General features: G+C 57.4%; 2 protein-coding genes across 6 annotated transcripts in view; one reads left to right on the top strand and one right to left on the bottom strand.

The window, feature by feature from the left end:
* Window positions 1–15,288, bottom strand: part of SLC5A10 (solute carrier family 5 member 10) — a 71,586-nt gene that overhangs the window by 16,851 nt on the left and 39,447 nt on the right. The gene's annotated exons all lie outside the window — the stretch shown is intronic.
* The window catches only part of FAM83G (family with sequence similarity 83 member G), a 34,269-nt gene continuing 20,498 nt past the window's right edge, over window positions 1,518–15,288 (top strand). Inside the window, exons 1-2 of the mRNA XM_065532857.2 lie at window positions 1,518–1,578; window positions 2,119–2,768. Coding sequence (XP_065388929.1) covers window positions 2,247–2,768 — 522 coding nt within the window. The 5' untranslated portion in view covers window positions 1,518–1,578; window positions 2,119–2,246. The remainder of the gene's footprint in view (window positions 1,579–2,118; window positions 2,769–15,288) is intronic.

Below are 15,288 nucleotides of genomic sequence, written 5' to 3'. Positions count from 1 at the left end.
CAGCCTAGGTGACAGAGCAAGACCCTGTCCCAAAACAAACAAAAAACTGGTGAAATCTAAATAAACTCCGTGGATTGCACCAGTGTCAATTTTTTGGCTGTGATATTATTGTATTATAGCTATGCAAAACGTCGCTACTGGGGAAAACTGGGTGCATACAACCTTCCTGTTCATCAACTGCAGAAGTGTGGGGGTGGTGGAGGGGAGGGTGAGACCTTGGACTCCCTTCCTGAACTCCCCAGCCTCTGTGCATTGGTAAGAACACAGTGAGAAGCTGAGGCGGCTCAGAGAGGGTCTTGCAGGGGATCCACAGTGGCAGAGGGGCTATAAATGGGTCTTTGGGACCCTCAAAGCAGGGCTCCCCTGCTGGGACCACCTCCCCTCTCTGGCCCTGGGGCAGGGGAGGGATGCAAATATGTGTGCCTGTCCCCCCAGGGCCACTATGTTCAGTAGCATAAAGCCCTTGGGGGGGCCTGTATGGCAGAGTGTAGGACTTCAGGCTTGAGGGGTCAGTGATGGGGACCACAAGGATGCTGGGCCTAGGAGGCCAGTCATTGTCCAGGGCAGTGGACTCAGAAGCAAGGAGTCCTGATGGGCCATGAATGGTGGAGAAGGCCTTGGAGGAGGAGGATTTGAGGGCGCAAGGCCTAGAGATGTCACCAGCCTACCGAAGCAGCATCCTTAAGGGCCCCAAACCAGCCCCATCCAGATCCAGAGCAAGTATGGGGGATGGGAGGAAGGGCTGGGCCTGGTGCCTGGCAGACTGGCTGCTGCACGCGATGGGGTGGGGGCCGTTTGTTGGGCCAGGTTTAATGGGCTTTGCTGTCCCACTCTCAAAGCCTGCCTTCAGATGTGGTCTCCACGCTCCCCATAACCAGGGTCCCAACCCCAGGGGACGCTCAGCAGAGAGCTGGGCCTGACCCCAGCCCACAGCTGCCCTCTTGGCCCCTCCCTGCCCTAGGGTTCAGGTCGGGTGCTGCCCGCCACGCAGAAGCAGTCCGGGGACCCCTCCCAGAGGGGATCAGGGCTCAGGACTGAGAACTAGGTACCTGCTCAGGAAAGGCCAGAGGTTGTATCAGTCAGTGCTCTATCCCTGCCTGGGGGCTCCCAGTCCACTACCCTAGACCTATTTCCACAACTGGACAGCTGGAAATCTACACAGCCGCACGGACTTCCCGCCACACCGGCGAAACTGGGCACAGCCAGGGTTGATCCAGGATCACCAACAGACCCTGGGGGCACAGGGGGTGCCAAGGCTGTTGACCCGCTGTGTGACCTCAGGAAGAACACTGTCCCTCTCTGGGCTGGGTGTTCCAGGAGCTCTTGGGCTTAGGCCTCTGAGCTTTTCGGAATTCGGGCACCAGGGGACAGTGGGCAGTGCGCCCACCCCAGGTCTGTCTGCCTGTGGAGGGGTGAATCAGCTTCCGGCCCCGCCCCGGGCGGCACGTGACTGCAGGTGGCGACGGTGGGGTGGGCGGGGCGGCCCTGAGTCACCAGTGCTCCCCCGCCCGGCCTCGCGCCGCCGCCGCCGCCGCCGCCGCCGCTGCGTGTGCGCCGCGCTCCGCCCGTGCCCACTCGGTAAGCAAGTCACAGCCGCGCCCCCGGGATCCCGGGTCTTGCGGGGCGCCGCCGCCCCACAACCGCACTTTTGGCTCTCCTGGACCCCTCCCAGAGCCCCGTCCTCTTCAGGGCAGGCCTCCAGGGTTGCCGGCACCTGGGAATTTTAAGACCTCTCCCTTACCCGGAAGCCCTCGGTTTGCGGGGCGCCGCTGTGCCGGGGCCGCCTCCCACTCTAAGAAGCTACTGGGAAGTTCCCCGGCTGCCCTAGTTTCCCTCAGAAGTTGCCAGGACTTCAGGCAAGTCCTGGGATGTGGGTTCCCTGTCCCCTGCACATAGAGGCACGCTGAGCCCTGGGACGTGGCCCACAGCTCTCTCCCTGCTGTTACGATCCCTTACTTTCTTCCCATCCTCGTCCAGTGCCCCCACCTCATCTTCCCAGTCCCAGCCCCAGCCCCGTCCTTCCCACGCCCACCTGAGTTCCCGGCCCCGCCCCCCGCCGCCCCTTCCCGCGCGGCCCGCCCTCCGCGCCGAGCCGGGCTCATCAGGTCTTTCCCGCAGGTTGCTCATGGGCAGAGGAGCAGAGGCTGCGGAGAGGCCCCCGAGCGCGCGGTGCCCCAGCCGGGCCGGAGCTAGGAGCCGGACCTTGCCCACCTACCCGCGGCAGCAGTGCCCGGGCAGGCGGCACCATGGCCTTCTCCCAGGTGCAGTGTCTGGACGACAACCATGTGAACTGGCGCTCCAGCGAGTCCAAGCCCGAGTTCTTCTACAGCGAGGAGCAGCGGCTGGCGCTGGAGGCCCTCGTGGCCCGCGGCCGGGACGCCTTCTACGAGGTGCTCAAGCGGGAGAACATCCGAGACTTCCTCTCGGAGCTGGAGCTCAAGCGCATCCTGGAGACCATCGAGGTGTACGACCCGGGCTCCGAGGACCCTCGGGGCACGGACCCCTCCCAGGGGCCCGAGGACCACCGGGTCGGCGACGGAGAGGAAGCCAGCGGGGCGGATGGGGTCCCCACCGAGGCTGAGCCGCTGCCCTCCCTGGAGTACTGGCCCCAGAAGTCGGACCGCTCCATCCCGCAGCTGGACCTGGGCTGGCCCGACACCATCGCCTACCGCGGCGTGACCCGGGCCAGCGTCTACATGCAGCCCCCCATAGACGGGCAGGCCCACATCAAAGAGGTGGTGCGGAAGATGATCAGCCAGGCACAGAAGGTGAGGCAGCGTGGGGACTCTGGGAGCCAAGGTCCAACCAGCGACCGGACCCCTCAATACAGGCTCACTCAGAGCCCCAAACGGGAGCCCAACATGGCCTTCTAGGGATTTCTGCTGTTTCCCTGGCTGCCTCCTAGGTGGAGGTTTCCTCCCCACCTTTGTGGGGATCCGCAGTTTCCTTGCAGGATAGGGTTCCCAGGTCCTAGCCGGTGACAGTGGGCTGCCCTGTCTCAAAGGGCCTCTGTATTGTTGCGGGGTGTTTCTGGTTCCCCAGAAGAAGGGACCAAGATAGGGTGGAGTGGGGAGGGGAGGAACCCCAGGGCTTCCTCTCACTTTCCCTTAGAGTGTCTCCGATTGGCTGCGAAGGCCCCCACACACCGTGAGCTCTCTGGTGGGGAGAGCTTTTGTTGCGGGGTGAGGGGATAGGCATGGTCCGAGTCCATCTGAGACTGGCCTGGAGGTCCTGGTTCAACACTGCCTGTTTCCTAGCTGTGCTGAGCAACTGGGAGCAGATTGCGCACCCTCTCTGAGTCTCTTTGTGAGCTTTGCAATGGTGGAAACTTTCCAGGCCAGGATGCACGGGTGAGGACAAAGCCTTCTTTGGCCCTCCCATTCTCCACCCCTTTTGGGCTATGCAGTGCCCTAGCTGTGGGGGCCATTCTTGGCTGACACACCATCACACATTCTCAGAAGGGGTGCTTGCCACTTGCAGAGATAGCTAGGCCACTGCTGGACAGCTGTGACCATGAGCAGGTGCTAATGCCTGCTGCACGTAAGTACCTTCTCATCATTGCCAAGCACATCTTGACTTGATAAATAAAGCTTACCTAGTGAGCTATGTTGAGAAGGGGATTCTGAAGTCAGATCTGGGCCTCAGGTTGTGGGATGAGGTCTTCCTTGCTGGGTCTAATCCCTTTATACTTCCAATCCCAGAGCAGAGCAGCCAATTGCACAAGACCAGAATGCTGGCTTCAGAGACCATCCTGGCTAACTGACAGGGCCTTGGGGAAGTTTGTAGGCAGAGAAACCAGAAGTGGGTCAAGAACTGATGAGGTGACCCCGGTGGCTCCTGGCCCTGGCTCCAGTTTCCAGGAAGGTGGAGTCCCTGCCCAACAAGGGGACCAGCTGGGTCAGCTAGCTGGGTCGGGGTGCCTGGTCCCCAGCCTGACTGCTCTCAATTCACTGACTGACCCTGGGCAACTTTGAGGCTTCGGGTTTTTGGTCTGTAAGATGGAGGTGGTGCAGATAAAAGCTGCATCTTTGGCTATTGTGAAGATGGAATATCGGGTGACAAAAGTAAGGAAGGAGTTAGAGGAAGAGGAGGAGGAGGGGGAGGAGGAAGGGACTTTCATAGTTTGCAGGCTGAGAGACCCGCCCCACACCTGCCATGGTGTGTGGGAAGTGCTGCTGACGTCTGTGACTGGTGGAGATGACTGGCTGGAGGCTAGAGAACCCAGTCTTCACAGAGAGCCTGCTGGGATCCCATTACCCAGCCTCCACTTCCATCTTGAAAACAGAGAAACCGAGGCCCTGGGTAGGGGGACTTGCTGTGCCAAGGTTCCCACTCCTCTGTGCCTCCCTTCCTTGTCAGAGACAGGAAGGAGGCAGATGGGAGCAGCCAGAGGGTCTGCTCTCTCACAGACAGACAGATCCCCCACCCCGTGATGGGCCAGATAGGGGCTCCCAGGGCCAGGGCTTCCCCTGCTGACTCCAGGTTCTTCCCTGAGTCTCTGGCTACAGCTGTGACCCAGCCACTCCATACAGTCTCATGGGCCACCTGGAGCTTCCTTTGCTTCCCACAAAAGCCCCACAAGGTTATTAGTGTCACCTAAGGTGACATTGCCTTCCTTTGCTTCCCACAAGGCTATTGCTGTCACCTGTCTAAGGTGACATAGCCAGGAAGAAGCTGGTCTCCAGTTTGGGTGCTAGTCTGTCTACACGGCCCCACAGTGAGTGATGTCCTCGAGCCTCGGACAGATGGGCCCTGCTCTCTGCTTTTCCAGCCCTCAGGAGGGGCACTCACTGCTGAGACTGCTCCCCACTCTCAGACCTCAGGGAGTCCTCAAGTGTCCCACAGTGGGGGCCTCAGAGGCCGAAGAGACTAAGCCCCTCATCTGACAGACAATGACACTGAGGCACAGAGAAGGACAGGGATTTGTTCATGACTCCACAGCATTGTGGTGAGCCAAGCCCCTGCTTTCTGCCCTGGGCACGTCCTTCCCTGCCACATCTGTCCTGGGACCCGTGGCCAGCATGGCATATGTGGGCGGGGATAATAACAATAGCAAGTGCTGATTGAGTGCGAGGCGCTTTATAATCTCAGCTAGTGTTATCCGTCCCATTTTTCAGATGTAGAAACTTGTTAGTCCCTGCCCAAGGTCACCTAGCTAGTTCTTGGGTGGAGGGGTGGGGATCAGGCCTGTGTTTCCCTCAAACTCTAGGCTACCCCTTATGCCCTGGCCCTGGCAGGACAGAGTGACAGGCCGGGGCTGGGAGGGGCAGCTCATCCAGGCCACTGCAGTCCTCCAGCTATCCTGCCCCGGCTGCTTCCCAGGCTCACAGGGGCAGGGCCGGGACGCTGACGGATGCTGACGGTGCTCTTTGTCTGCTCGCCTGCCTGCCGGGAGCGCTCCCTGCCTTATCTCTCCCCATGAATCATCTTTCGTGCCCCTGCTCCCGCCTCCCCTTCTCACTCTGGTATCGTGTGGGGAGAACTCTGCCTGCCCCCTGCCTGGGTTGGGGATCCCTCTGCCTGGGCCCCCTCGCCACACACTGGCCCCTTCCCACCGGGGGCTTCAGGCTGGGGCTGCTGGGGCTGAGTCAGGACAGCCCAGCCCGCCGCCTCCTCACTCACCTTACCTGTTGTCAGCACAACAGGCAGACCCTGGGGCAGGGAAGTGACACAGCACTCAGGGGAGCGGCTGTGTTCCCGTCAGGACTGCTGTCAGTCCCCCCTTCCTGCCCCCCCACCCCCGTTCCCAAATGATTAGAATGGAACTAGCGGACGGCAGGACTAGGAGCCAAAAGTCCGTGCTCTGCCTCCGCCTGACTGTGTGACCTGGAACAAGCCCCAGCTCCTCTCCAAGCCCCGGCCATCCCATCTGTAAAATGGGTACAGGTCTTGAAGACTGTTAGGGGCCCCTTCAGCCCTGATACCTTGCTGCCCTGCGATCCTAGACTCTCCTGGGACAAGAGGCGGGTGGGTCCCGGGTCTCACTCCCAGCACCTTGTGCCCTCCGAGCCTAGCCTCCAGCCCTAGTGGGCTCCAACTCCAAGATGGAAGGTCACTGCCTGCCCCTCCCCCAGCCCCAGGAGCCATGATTTATCCGGGGAAAAACCTGCTGTGGGGTTCCAACTGCATACCAGAGGACGGGCCTGTAGGATCACGCCTGGGAGGGGCGAGCCCCGGCCTCGCTCGGCTGCAGCCTGAGAAGGGGTGAGGCTGGGCTGGGTTGGGGCTCCCTCAGAGAGAGCTGGATGTAGATGTTCCAGCTGGTTCCTCCAGCAGGTGCTGAGCCCCCCTCAACCTGACACGGCATGGGGGCCCTAGCAGGATCCCTCACCAGCCCCAGGAGCAGGGATGGATCACACCTTCCTTATTTCACAGCTGAGGAAACTGAGGGAGGGTGAGGCGCCGGTGGCCAGGGCCAGAACGCTGATCTCTGCATGCCAGGCCAGGGCTTGGGAACAGACCCAGAGAAATAAAGTCGAACCCAGGTTTCACGATGCCTGATTCACCCCACATTTTTTCTGTCAGGCCCCTGCCTTCACACGCTGAAGTCCTGGCCCACAGTTTGGCTCTGGGAGAATAGAAGCAGCTTAATGAGGCGCTTACTAAATGCCAACCCCGTGCCAGGTGCTGAGCGGGCACTTTACCGTGCTGTGTAATCCTCCCCACAACTCTGGAAAGTAGGTGTTGTCGCCATTGTGCTGCAGATGAGGAAACTGAGGCTTGGTGGGGCCCGGAGGTGGCAAATAACTTGCCCGAGGTCACAGAACTGATATCTGGAGGGACTGGGCCCAGATCCCCAGTCTGCAGGCCCTGAGCACCCCCCATTCCCTGGAGAAGCAGTGTCACTGTTCCTTCTGAGCCCTACCCCTGCATGGGAGCACCAGAGCCTCGCTGCTGGATCCTGTTGTTTACTGATTCAGGACAGTAAAAGCGTTTTTTTTTTTTTTTTTTCTTTTTTGAGACAGAGTCTTGCTCTGTCGCCCAGGCTGGAGTGCAGTGGTGCAATCTCTGCTCACTGCAACCTCCGCGTCCTGAGTTCAAGCGATTCTCCTGCCTCAGCCTCCTGAGTAGCTGGGATTGCAGGCGTGCGCCACCATGCCCAGCTAATTTTTGCATTTTTAATAGAGACGGGGTTTCACCATATTGGTCAGGCGGGTCTCGAACTCATGACCTTGTGATCCACCCGCCTCTGCCTTCCAAAGTGCTGGGATTACAGGCATGAGCCACTGTGCCCGGCAGTAAAAGCGTTTTCATGAGACTCCTTGGCAGCTAAATACTGGGCTCTCTGGAGGAGAGCTGGGACGGGGACTCACAAGAACAGGGTGAGCTCTGTGGCCTGGGGACCAGGAGGAAGGCCACTCATTGCATCCTTTAGCGGGGCAGTGCCAGGACAGCTCCCCACACTGCCAGAGGCCACAGGTAGCCCAGTTGGCTCCTTGGGGGGCCCACAGCTGGCCCAGGCTCCCACCACAGGTCAGAGAGTGGGTGGGGAACCATCTGATAAGGGAATCACAGGTGTTAACTCCTGTGCGCTCCAAAGTCTCCCTTCCCCGCGGCGCTTGCGTCTTAATTAAGAGTTTCAGGATAGTCGGGAGCAGCCCTTCGAGGAAGGAGCTCTAAGGAGAGAGTGCCTGCCCGTCTGGGCAATCCAGTGGGAGAGGCAGCTGCTCAGCCACCGGGTTGGCCTCCTTCCCACGACCCCAAGAGCCAGAGCCTACCATCATGTTCATATCACAGCTGGGGAAACTGAGGCTCAGAGTCGGCTGGGGCCTTCATAAGGTTACACCAAAGGTCTTAGGTGTGGCTGAACCTGGATTGGGTCTCGCTGGTTGGAGAGGGTCTCCCTAAAGCTGAGGGTCCTGGCCCCTGGGCCAGCAGAGGGTACTGGTCCCACTTAGCCACTCGCATGCTGCAGGACTCTGGACCTCAGTTTCTTCACTTGTAAAATGGGGATCAGGCCTTGTCTTGAAGCAGTGATAGACAGGAGCATCCAAAAGCACTGAGCTACCCTCTGCCTCGCGAGCAGCTGGGGAGAAAGATGGGGTCTCGCCCTGTGCCATGGCCCACGTTGGCCCCAGCCTGGCAGGCCCTAGCCTGGGTGGGCTGTCCTAGTCCCCTTTAAGGGTCTGAATGACCCCTGGCCTCGAGTACCTTGCCAGGTTAAATGCCACGTGGGGTCGTGGGAAGACAGGCGTCCATATTACTGGGACCCAGGCATGAGCCCCAGCTCTGGTGTTATCTTTAGTGGTTGCTCGGAGATAGTTGCTTGGCCTCTCTGACCTTCTGTTCCTTCCTTCTCCGTGTCATGGTGGTGCTAACAGCTAACACCTGCCTCATAAAGTCATCGTGAGATTTAAATGGGAAAAAGTGGGGTGTGTAAAACACTGTGTCTGGCATGGAGCTGGCATTGGTAGATGCCAGATCTCTCCCCTCACCTCCTCCACCTTCACTCCTCACTCCTGTCCTGAGAGCTTCTCTCTGGGAGTAGTCTGGGGGTGGAAGTGGTGAGCTCGCTGTCCTGGCAGAAGTTCAAGCAGGGGCTCAGTGGAATGCAGCAGAGAGCATGTGGGCACCAGGTGGCCTGGAAGCCTCAACCCTGCTCTGGCGTGCTTTGTGACCTTGGGCAAGTCCTTTCCAAGCCAGGCTTTCTGGGGCATTAGGATGCTTGATGTCCCAGTGTCTATTGCTCTTGGACCCTGAGAAGCTGAGGTTTTAAAGGCTTTTGAATCGGTGGTTCTGAGATTTTCCTGTTTGAAAATTCTCAGCTGGTGCCATTTGCTGCCCACATGGGATGGTCTGGTTGGCTGGATCCTGTGCCTGCAAGCCTGGAAGCTCTGAGGATTCTGAAGCTCCTTGCGGCCAGCGGGAAAGGATCTTGCCTTTTTGCCTCATCCACAGGGAATAGCCTTGGTCACCTCATGGCCTTTCTCCAAGCTCTGCCAGCCCCTTGTCTCTGCAGTATTCCTGAGCCGTGGCAAGGAAGCTGATGTCCGTCTGGGGGAGGTAGGAGACTCAGGGTAGTGCCTCCATGCCACTGGGCTAGGCAGAGCCTCCTGGTCAGAGCGCTCTGGGCATGACTAGCTTGGGCTTCTTGACCCCGACCCACTGCAGCCATTTGGTGCTCAGAAGGCCTGATCTTCCTTTAATTGGCCTTAATGAGGCTTCAGTCTTAATAGTCGGTGGGGAAGGTGTTCACAGAGCTGATGAACGTCAGAGGGGAACGGGACCTCAGAGTTCATCCAGTTTCACTCCCCGTGTTACCAAGAAGAGAAACTGAGGCTTAGAGTGGGAAGTGACCCGCCACAGACCACCCAGGGGAGGCATGGCAGAGCCAGGGAGGCCCAAGCATTGACCTTCCAGACAGTGCTGAGGGTCAGGTATTTGTTTCAGGAGCTGAGGTGGGCTCTGGGAGGCTGTGGGTGGGTTCAGAGCTTGGAATGGACACAGGGTCCCCCGTTAGGAGAAAAGCCTAGGAACAGGAGGCCTCTGCCACTAGTTGACAGGGTGGCACTGGGACAGTGACACCCCCTCTGGAAAACGGGAGTGGCCATCACCACCCCTCCCTGTCTCCAGAAAAGGGACACCTGTATGCGTGCCAGCTGGTTGACCTAATTATCCTTGCTCTGGCTGGGGTCAGCATTTGTTACCAAGTACACAGACTCCCTTTACCCTGGGAGGCAAGATGAGACTGTTAGCTAAACTAGTCCTCTCGGTGACAGGCTTTCAGAGCCACTGTATGGGCAAACTGGTTTGGAGATTGCCAGGAGGTGGCAGGGAGCACCACCCAGGGATCCTAGGAGGCCTTCCTAACCCAGAGAACCTCCTTGGGCCTCTTCAGATGGCATCTCACTAATCCTGCCAGCCGCCTGCAGGGGAGGAGGAGGGGAGAGGGAGTAGGATCATGTCATGAGCATAGAAAAACTGAGGTGCTGCAGCCAGGTCTGTCCAAACCGTGCTGCTGGAGGACGGGGTTGCGGCTGGAGGAGGGAGTGCAGGTCTGCTAGTAATGAATTCTCTCAGCTTTTTTGTATCTGAAAAAGTCTTTAGTTTGCCTTTTGTTTTGAAATGTATTTTTGCTGGGTATAAAATTCTAAGTTGATTTTTTTTTTCTTTTTCCATTTAGTGCTTTAAAGATATTGCCTGTTGTCTTGTGGCTTGCAGTGATTCTGATGAGAAGGCCACTTACTTTGTTCCTTGGCATGCAGTTGTCTTCTTCTCTGGTTGTTTTTAAGGCTGTCTTTGTTATTGACTTTAAGTGATTTGATTATGATGTGCATTGGTATAGTTTTTTCATGTCTCTTCTGCTTGGCAGTCATTGAGCTTCCGAGACCCGTGGATTTAGTCTTTTTTTTTTTTTTAATTGAGATAGAGTCTTACTCTGTTGCCCAGGCTGGAGTGCAGTGGCACAATCTCGGCTCACTGCAACCTCCACCTCCTTGGTTCAAGCAATTCTCCTGCCTCAGCCTCCCAAGTAGCTGGGATTACAGTCACATGCCACCATGCCCTGCTAATTTTTGTATTTTTAGTAAAGACAGGGTTTTGCCATGTTGGCCAGGCTGGTCTCAAACTCCTGACCTCATGTGATCCACCTGCCTCTGCCTCCCAAAATGCTGGGATTACAGGCATGAGCCACTGTGCCCGGCCTTGGATTTAGTCTTTAATCAAATGGTAGAAGTGTTTTGGCCATTTTTTTTCTATTTATTTATTTATTTATTTATTTTTGGTCTCTCCCTCACTCCCAACCCTTGTACCTTCTGAGACTGCAATTACACATATATTGGATGGCTTGAAGTTGACCCACAGTTTGCTGATGCTGTGATTATGTTCTTTCAGTCTTTCTGTGTGTCATCTTGGATAGTTTCTACTTACATGTCCGCAGGTTCACTAATTTTCTCTTCTATAGTGTCTAATCAGTTAATTCCACCTATTATATTTTTAATCTTAAATGTTGCATTTTCACCTCTTGAATTTCGATTTGTTGGCTAAAAAAAAAATCTTCCACATCTCTACCTAACTTTTTGAACACATGGAACACAGTTTTAACTGTTTTCATGTCTTTGTTTGCCAATTCTAACATCTGTGTCATTTTTTGGTTGATTTTGATTGTTGTTTTTTTTTTTTTTTCTCATGTGCATCATGTTTTCCTGTTTCTTTGTATGTCTGGTAATTTTTAATTGGATACCAGGCATGTTGGATTTTATGTTGTGGGCTGCTTGTAGTTTTTGTTTGTTTTGTTTTCTCCTTTAAATATTTTGGATCCTTGTCCTGAGATGCAGTTACGTTACTTGGAAACAATTTAATGCTTTTGTGGCTTCCTGTCAAGCTTTATTAGGCAGGTCCAGAGCCGACTTCACTCCAGGGTAGGAGTTGCAAATTATGGACCCTGGGCCTGTTGCCGGCTTTTATAAACAGTAGAACACAGACATTTATTTATGTACTTTGTTTGGCTGCTTTTGTGTTACACCAGCGGATTTGAGTAGTTGTGACAGAGAACATATGGCCCTCAAAGCCTCACATATCTACACTCTGGTTCTTTAGGAAGTTTGCTTATGCCTGGTCTAGGACTTATTTGTCCACTGCTGAGGCAGTATCCTTCTGAGGACCCCCCTGCAGGCCCTGTGTGTTAGGAGGGGTTTCTATTCTGGCTGGGGGCACATACACTATTCCTGGTCCTGCGTGAGCACCAGCGATTGTTCCAGCCGCCCCCTTCTGGTGGTTCTCTGCTCAGCCTCCCCTTTCCGGTGGTTCCCTTCTCAGCCTCAGTAGTTTCCTCACTTTCGGGTGCTGCTCGGCCATCAGCGGAAGACTCCAGGGCGACCCTCTGCAGGTCTCTGGAGTTCACTCTGTGCAACTCTCTCCCCTGCGGCACTCCGTCCTGCAAATCCTAGCTGCCACACTCAGAGTGAACCCTGTCTCCTCAACTCAGGGAGACCACACGACTCCACCGGGGCGCCCATCCCTGTGCTGCAGCCTGGAAGTAGTGGGGCAATCCTAGGGTTCAGCTGGTTTGTTCCTCTTCTCTCAGGGATCGCTGTGCTGATTGAAGCCTGTTGTCCGTGGCATCATAGATTTTATCCAGGTTTTTTATTGCTAAGGCAGGAGGGTAAATTCCATCTCTGTCATTCCATTATGGCCGTAAGTGGAAGTTGAATCCAAGGTCATCATGGCCACCACCTCAACCTTTAGGACAGTCTGCTGCATTCCTGTGAGCAGCCCTGACACGTCACTTACAGCCTTTCAGCTGACCCGGAGGGAAGTGAGACGTTCCTGGCCTGTTCACCCCAGAGGGAGCCGTGGGTCTGGTGGGATGGGACTTGGGTTAGTGGGAGGACGAGGAGGGTCTGTGCAGCTGCTGTTTGTGCATCCCATGCTGGGCCTTCACCTGCATGAATTCGCTGTAATTTCCAACAACCTTGTGGGTGGGGATTGTTACTGTCCCCGTGAGGAAACAAAGGTACTTGCCCACGGCCATGCAGCTTCCCAGGAGGAGCTGAGATTGGAGCCAGCGGGTGCGGAGCCCGCACTGCCACTGCCTGGGCATCTGCCATCAGAGCTGGAGAATATCGAGCCCCAAGATGAGAGACTGTCTCCACCCCCTGCACTTCTCAGATAGGCCTAGGGACTTGTCTGCAGTGTGCACAGTGTCTATGGCTGCTTCAGGGCTCCAGGCTCTGGGGCAGGCTTGGGGGTATCTGTCCTCCACCTGCCTGCAGCATAGTGAGGAGGGAGAATATGGCCACCTCTCTGCTCTCTCTTTGTAAGGCTTGTCATGTGCAGGTTGGAAACTGTCCCCTCTTACCCACTCTTGGGACTCAGTCCTTGGGGAGACTCCATTGCTGTGCCTGAGAAGAAATTCGCAAGTGATACACGCTCAACCCAGACGGGTCAGAGTGACGACACGGGAGGCTGGGGCTGCACTGGAGCTGGGATTTGAAGGACAGGTAGGAGTTGTCTGGGCAGATGCAAAATGGGCAGGTGGCAAGGAGAACAGCATGTAGGAGACACGGTGGCTTGAGGCAGGACACGTCGGGGAGAGGGGTCAGGACGTGTCCGGGAGAGGGGTCAGGACACGTTGGTCAGGGCCCCCTGAAGAGGTGCTGCTGCAGAAGCCAGGCCTGTGCACCCGTGATTTCCCACCATGTTCGGAACCAGGCCAGCCCGTCTTGCCCCTCCCCTCCTCCCCAGGCACCTCTGTGGAGACCTGTTCTACCCACTCGCCCTGCGAGGGCACTTCTGCTTCAAGAGTGGTTCTGTGGTCACAGGAAGGCTAGGAAACAGCTGTTGTGGGTGTCAGGAGCCACAGGCTATTGTTGGCACCTGTGAGGCAGGAGCCCTGTGGGGAGGCAGGGAGAGGGCGGCCACCAGCACTTCCTCTCCCAGACCCGTGGGCGCAATGAGATGTGCTAGCTGCCCAGACAGGCTCTGCCGGGCACCGGGCAGGGAACAGGAGTTGGGGTCCCTCGGCAGGAACATCAGAGATGAAGGGCCTTGGACATCTTGTCCACCTTCTCCTTTGGACAGATGAAGAAACTGAGACCCAGAATGCAGGTGTGGCTCGCCCAAAGCCCAGCCTAGAGCTCAGGCGCCGGGGCTGGGCCCACTCCGCCCGCTCCACCCGTGCTCAGGGGGCTCCGGCTGGGGCTGAGGGAGATTGAGGAGGCGCATGCCTGTGCTCCCTGCCTCTGTGACCTAAAGCCCTGTCCCACCCGCAGCGCCTGCAGCCAGCGTTATGGGGCTTCAGGCCGTGTCTGCTGGGGGTCAGTGGCCACAGGTGGGGTACCCCTTTGTGTGAGATGCTGTCACCCCTCCACCCCAGCTCAAGCCGCTCCGGTCACTGCCTGGGTGATGGAGGTGCTCCTGGCAGGGCACTGGGGATCCCTATGCAGCACCACCTTGGACCAGTGCCCTCCCCTCTCCCAGCCGCAGTTTCTGCATCTCTCACATGGAGGCAGATGTTCACCTGTCCCAAGGACACAGAGGGACACGGGGGATTCGAGACATAGGCAGAAGACAGGGTGGAGTGGGCTGGCGGATCCACTGGGCAGGAAGGATACAGCATGGGAGGAGGTGCTCATAGGGCGGGGCGCTGGAGGGCTTACGCATATGGACACCCCTGGACAGACATGCAGGAGGCGATTGGGCACCAGGAGCTCCCAGGGAGAGGCCTGGGCTGGGGCAGGCGCAGGCTCGCTTTTGGCTCACTGGAGCCCAGTGCCCATCCCACATCCCTGCTGGTGTCCCAGCACGTGCAGCCTGCCTGCCTCTGCCCCCCAGGTGTGGCCGTCCTCCCACACCCTGCCGTCTTGGGTCATCCTCCCACACCCTGGCAGGAGCCAGATGGTTGTCTTGGGCATTGCGCCTCCTGGGTTCTGCAGCTGCATCTTTGAGGCCTCAAGGCTGCCCAGCAGAGGCCTGTCCATCAGTAAGATGCACAGGGACCACTGGGCTCCCTCCTTCACCTGGGAGCTGGGCTGTGTGGCCTGCGCGGCCTGCACAGATTATAGACTGCTGGGCTGGGAGCTGCCCATTGGCTCTGACAATGGGGCCTGGGGTGCAGGACACGCACGTGCCCGCCCGCCATGCCTGCCCCTATGCCAGCTGCTCACATGGACGTGGCTGGTTCCTGCCTCAGGAGCGGAACAAGCTCAGTGCTGGGATGCAGGCCACCCGCCTCCTGCCCAGTATGGCCCCTGACATACAGCAGGCAGAGCTGGTCTTTGGAGTCAGCCACCCCTCTCATTTCCACAGCCCTTGCCCTGCCCAGGACCTCTAAGAGGACGTGCGGGCTTGGGGCCGCGGGAAGCATCTGGTGCTTTTCTTGACTTGGGCCAGCTCTGCCAATGTGTGAACTGGATGGAACCACAGGGGCAAGCCAGGCCCATATCCCCACTTGACAGATGGGGAAACCAAGGGCCCAGGAGGGGCTGTGGTCCCAGGTGCCCTGATTCCTGCAGTCGTTCCCAGACCAAGCCAATTGGTCTTGTTCTCAGTTGATAACAGCTCTCCAAGACCTTCCTTAAACCAGGCCCCATCCTGGGCCCAGACAAGGGCTCTGCTCTTGCTGAGCTCACAGTGTCACGAGTGAGCTGGGCCTCCCAACAGAGTTAGGCAAGGTAGCGAATGCCTCTGTGCCTCAGTTTCTTTATCTGCAAGATGGGAAAAAGAACCACTGCCTCCCGGTGTGCTTGTGAGGACTGAACAAGGTAACAGTTGTAAAGGCTCCTTATAAACCATCAAGCAGCCCAAGGGCCCAGGACTGGCGCCCAGTCGCTTGCGCAGAAGGTGCTC

The sequence above is a fragment of the Macaca fascicularis genome, chromosome 16 (assembly GCF_037993035.2).
Source record: "Macaca fascicularis isolate 582-1 chromosome 16, T2T-MFA8v1.1".
Classification (NCBI taxonomy): domain Eukaryota; kingdom Metazoa; phylum Chordata; class Mammalia; order Primates; family Cercopithecidae; genus Macaca; species Macaca fascicularis.
This window is presented reverse-complemented; position numbering and strand designations above follow the sequence as displayed.